This window comes from Sycon ciliatum, chromosome 8 (genome assembly GCF_964019385.1).
Source record: "Sycon ciliatum chromosome 8, ocSycCili1.1, whole genome shotgun sequence".
Classification (NCBI taxonomy): domain Eukaryota; kingdom Metazoa; phylum Porifera; class Calcarea; order Leucosolenida; family Sycettidae; genus Sycon; species Sycon ciliatum.
Window position 1 is genome coordinate 10,489,242 of NC_088650.1, and position 4,773 is coordinate 10,494,014.

Below are 4,773 nucleotides of genomic sequence, written 5' to 3' on the forward strand. Positions count from 1 at the left end.
TATCTACTTTGCCTGGCTGCACTAACTTATTTATGGCTGTACAGAAGGTACAGTGCACAGTTGACAAAAACAGTGTGCACATGGATGGGCTTCGGATTTTGGAAATGCAATAAAACCTTTCTTGTTCAAAGTAATACACCCGTAGACTGAGGAAATGGAAGAGGGAAAAGTCTGAAGAATTTCTTTGACTGTCACCACCGGAACTCGAGCCTAGGACCTTCGCTTGAGGCCAGCAATGCTCTAACCACTGAGCTATGGTGTAGCCGTCATCCCAAAGTAATATGAAAGTAATCTGATTCTCAGCTAACCATAGTGACATCAACAGTGACATCAACAGTGACATCCACTGATTGACGGCATGATTTTGCTCAACATGATTAAAGAGAGGGCAGCAATTATGATTACGGAATGCCCGATTTTTGGACGGATCTAAGTAAGTGCGAGGCATGGGTGGGAATCTTGATAGAGCATGGCTGGTTTCACAGCTGGCCTTGTACAAGACAAACTCAAGCATGGAACTTACCTGGTGAAACGCCGAGCACATCGTCCACTCCGCCATCTGCTGATGGCTCAGCACTACTATGAGCTGTGTGCCCGTCTTGCGTATCTTGTCCCACACCTTCTTGGGACTAAACTGCATGTTGGTGACAGTGATCGCCTCAGAGATGCTGTACGTGTTCGGACTTTCATACTGACGCAGCAGGGAAATCCCCTCGGCAAAAACCCCACCGCCTTCGATAATGATCGACATGTGGTGCCAGCTGAAGTTCTGGAGCACCGGCAGCAGACCCTGGATGTAGAGAGTGTTGGTCGGCGCGATGCGATACACCGATGAATACGTGGATCGATCGTTGAGTAGCGTGAGCTCCACGACGTAGTTGAGTGCCGACATGGCCATGTGCTGACCGAAGCTGGAGACGAGTAGGCTCGCCGAGTGGCACGTCGGTGCCAGAATGCCAGCACCGGCGTTATCCTGAAAGATGTCCGACACGGCCTGAGTCGCTCTGCCCAGCGTGCAGTTAGCGTCGAAGATGTTGTTGTGCAGGCGGATGTTGCTGTCAGCGAAGCTGTTGATCAGAAACAGCGAGAGGTATGACGCCCATTTCAGCTGCTCGCCGAACGGGTACTCGAGTCGGTTTGTGAGCGGCAGGAAGTTGTGAATCTCCATGGTCGCCAGCTCGGCGGAGTTGTTGAACGACGGCACGTGGTTGCCGGATCGTATGCACTCGCAGAACAGCTCTGCATTAGTCGCTTCTCCGTCGAAATTGGTCACAGCGTCCTGGCATTGTCCATAGAACATGCCCGAGTCCACCACTGCGCCGTCGTCATAGTAATGCACTGACACTGAAAGCCCAATCACAGTCAAACAGACCAGCACGGTGAAATACACAATATACTTCTGTATAATTCATAGACAACTAACTTCAAGCAATGCTGTAATACTTGTCTTTTTGCAGCGGACAGCCGCTCTGCTTCGTAGAGTTGTATAATGCGTGATAAGCAAACGCACATAGGAAAACGGGACATGAGTCCAAGGCAAACACAATCGGCGTGCACAGAATGGGAGGAGTGATTCTCCATCGAGTTTTGTCATGGTGTAGTGTGGAACAAGTACAGTGTACATTCCATCCTCTACATGTACCTAGTCGGCCCAAATCGCTCAAAGTTTTCCGTTTGTGCGATGAATGGATTATACGACTGGCCAGACACTCGAAAGTCATCCGTGCAGATGCCCCAATCCCACAATCGTTTCTGGAAGCTACAGTGTGGCGATCCACCAAGCGCTTACCTGGTTTCGGGTCCATCGCGCTGCAGCATATCGCCAGCAGGGGAAGAAATCCGAGAAACGCAGAGAAATGCATGTTGGAGCCCTTCTTTCTGGGTGAGAACGAGCGTTTGACTTTGTGGCCAGTTCGACGAGTAGCGTTCACATCTTGATCCAGTTGCGCGAGAGGTGCGATTCAGGCATAACAGAGCAACTATGATACTGATGCCGGAGGCCTCGAGGACGAGGGCCAAGCAGGATGATTGAAAGACACAAATTATGGCGTGGGGCGGTGAAAAAAGTAAGCCAATGCTGTGGGATGTCTTGCTTCGATTCCAAACGCAGCTCTGACTCTGAGCTACGTCTTCGCGGTGATGTATGACCATGCATGTATTAGTAAATGACTGTACAATCATGTAACATTGTTGACTGGTCGTCCATTGTGAGATTGGTAGCAACACGTGATAATTACCGGCATTATGTTCACGAAGTTGTCAATGCTGTGTCCATGGATTGGCGTCTGCACAACATTGAATGATCCGGGATGTCGGTCTACATAACTACTTACTTGTAGTACAGTGTCAGTGCTGGCAACTGAAATCCGACACCCTGACTGGTGGGTTCAGCGGTCTCTGTTTCGTAGTTTTACCATCCCGTGTTGGGTCTTTGGCACTCTTTGCGATGTGAGCGCACCGCTCAGGGGGTCGGATTTCAGTGTGAGTTGCCAGCACTGTACTAGTCTACTCTGTGCTGATGATTGTAATCTGATCTGGCGCAGTGCAGTGCATGCAGTGGCGGATTCATCATGCACGGTCAGAGTACACAGAAGTATGATCCTTCCCGGCTTACCGTCCGGCGTCCGTGACACGATGACGAAGGATGTTTTTTCCGAGAGACAGTAGGCCTAGGGCGGAGACACTGCATGCTTAGCCGGTGAGTGGGTAGATCTAGCATTATACACATGATACATACAGCATGATGCTAACAGAAAGACTACGTAACAGTCTCAGGGGGCCGGAAAGAGAGATGTAGCTGTAGTGTAGGCTGTCCAGCTCCCTAGAGACAGTAGAGAGACCTACGGTAATAGTAAGTAATACATAACGCTACTCACTGGTTTGAGGGAAAGACATAACATTACTACAATGTAGTATGTGATTCAGTAGCGGGCATACATCATGTAGATCTACACAACCCCTGATCAATGGCGTCTGATGATGGACTCCATTGCCACGAAGCTCAGCCCCAGGGCAACAACAGAACAGAATAAAGTGTCCTTCCATTGTGAACTAGTTCCTTGTGTCATGGGCTCGCTCCTCTTCGTGGCCAAGCCCTTCCGCAAGACGAACTGCAGCTCTGCTTTCGGCGGCTCCTGACCTAGGCAGACCATACGTTTAGATCTACATCGTACATACCTAGCAGTAGTAGGTCTAGTACTTAGTAGATCTACTAGGTCGTGTTGGGTGATGCCAACTTAAGTTATGGTCAATCTGTGTCATGATTGCATGTAGCGATGTTACGTCACACATGACACCGTCCGGACGAGATCAGTGACCTCGCGAGTCTCGGATCACGCACGGAGTCTAAAAAGAGTGACCTGCGTTCCTTCGTTCCTTACTAGCCTCAGCCTTAGCCTCTGGATATACCATACGGATAAGAAGAACTCCCGTTATTGCAAACAAAATTAATCTCATCGGTCCCTTGGTGTTCGTCCTAAAGAGGTTTGACTGTACTTGATCCAGGTCTCGATCGCTGTCAGATCTGCAAGCAGAGATTGTTTGTACAGCTAACCATTATTGCTATGGTAGAACGACGGAAGCGATGTAATGTCTAAATCTACTTGAAGTACCAGGATAATCGTATAATCTACAAGGCAGTACGCCTTTACTGCTTCATTCTTGAGCCCTGGTCAGTAAGACCTTTCGCCCGTTCATGCTCTTGTATGACTCGAATCAAGTACTGAAGTAATCCTGAACGGGAGATCCAGATCCAGTCGACTAGTGGTTTGAATGCTAGTCCGTTGTCTGGGTTCGAGGAACCATACAGGCTCCCTACAAAAAAGGAAGCCTCGTTCAAGTTTGGGAAGATGTCGATTCATTCGAATCGTGGTCTGCTCCGCGTACTGGATCCATCGCCTGGTGCATGCTCGCGGAGTGCGAAAGGTCTCTTCATCAACAAACAATACGATGGCAACGACGGTTACGTCTAAACGTTAGGTAGAGCTACATGATTGTACTGCTATCAGACTACCATTATGCATTGTATTGCCAAGAGCACATCAAAACTACCGATACATAAACATGGTTCTCTTTGTTGTGCCCTCATGTACATGTAGTGATGTCATTGATAGTGACCATGGGGACATTGCATATTGGCATTGCCCGATACTCCGCCGGCCTCCTCTGTTTGGCATTGGCTAGCAATATCCGCTCCACCCAGACAGAGGCAGATTTCTTGTAGTGGAGATCCTGGCACGGGCGGTGGCCGTGCATGCTGGGGGTGTGTATGACAGTATGTGTTCTGGGCACGTGAGAGCTTCTGATCAAAGCCACTGCACTGGCAGCACTGGCATGACAGCCAGTCATTACTCAGTCTAGTAGTGTACGTGTAGTATCATGGAGTCTGTACGACTCCGAGTCGTAGTCACCACACATGTAAAACAGCTGATCTGTCATCATGGTTATGTCGGTTTCCCTCCGTAACGTCAGACGCGAGTAGAAGTCTGTTGTACGAGAACTACGACTGCACTGACCGAACTAAAAACAACTACAGACTGTACAGTCATACTAGTACAATACTAGCAGTGTGGTCTGTGGTCCAGTGCACTGAGTCTGTGTGGATCGCCATGATCACTAACGTATAACCAGATAACGACTTGTGGAGTCAGAGGTGGACCATGTGGACAGCCTAGCGTGCACGTGCTCTCACTCTCAGTCTTCTGTGCATACCATGCGCCAGCCTCCTAATACTAGTCCTAGCTATGCATCGCCATCGGGCATTCGGAGATCTAC

General features: G+C 49.2%; 1 protein-coding gene across 1 annotated transcript in view; it reads right to left on the reverse strand.

The window, feature by feature from the left end:
• The window catches only part of LOC135823348 (uncharacterized), a 17,288-nt gene extending 15,225 nt beyond the window's left edge, over positions 1-2,063 (reverse strand). Inside the window, exons 1-2 of the mRNA XM_065336201.1 lie at positions 1,790-2,063; positions 524-1,344 (exon numbers count right to left, since the gene is read on the reverse strand). Coding sequence (XP_065192273.1) covers positions 524-1,344; positions 1,790-1,862 — 894 coding nt within the window. The 5' untranslated portion in view covers positions 1,863-2,063. The remainder of the gene's footprint in view (positions 1-523; positions 1,345-1,789) is intronic.
• Positions 2,064-4,773: the final 2,710 nt, after the last annotated feature.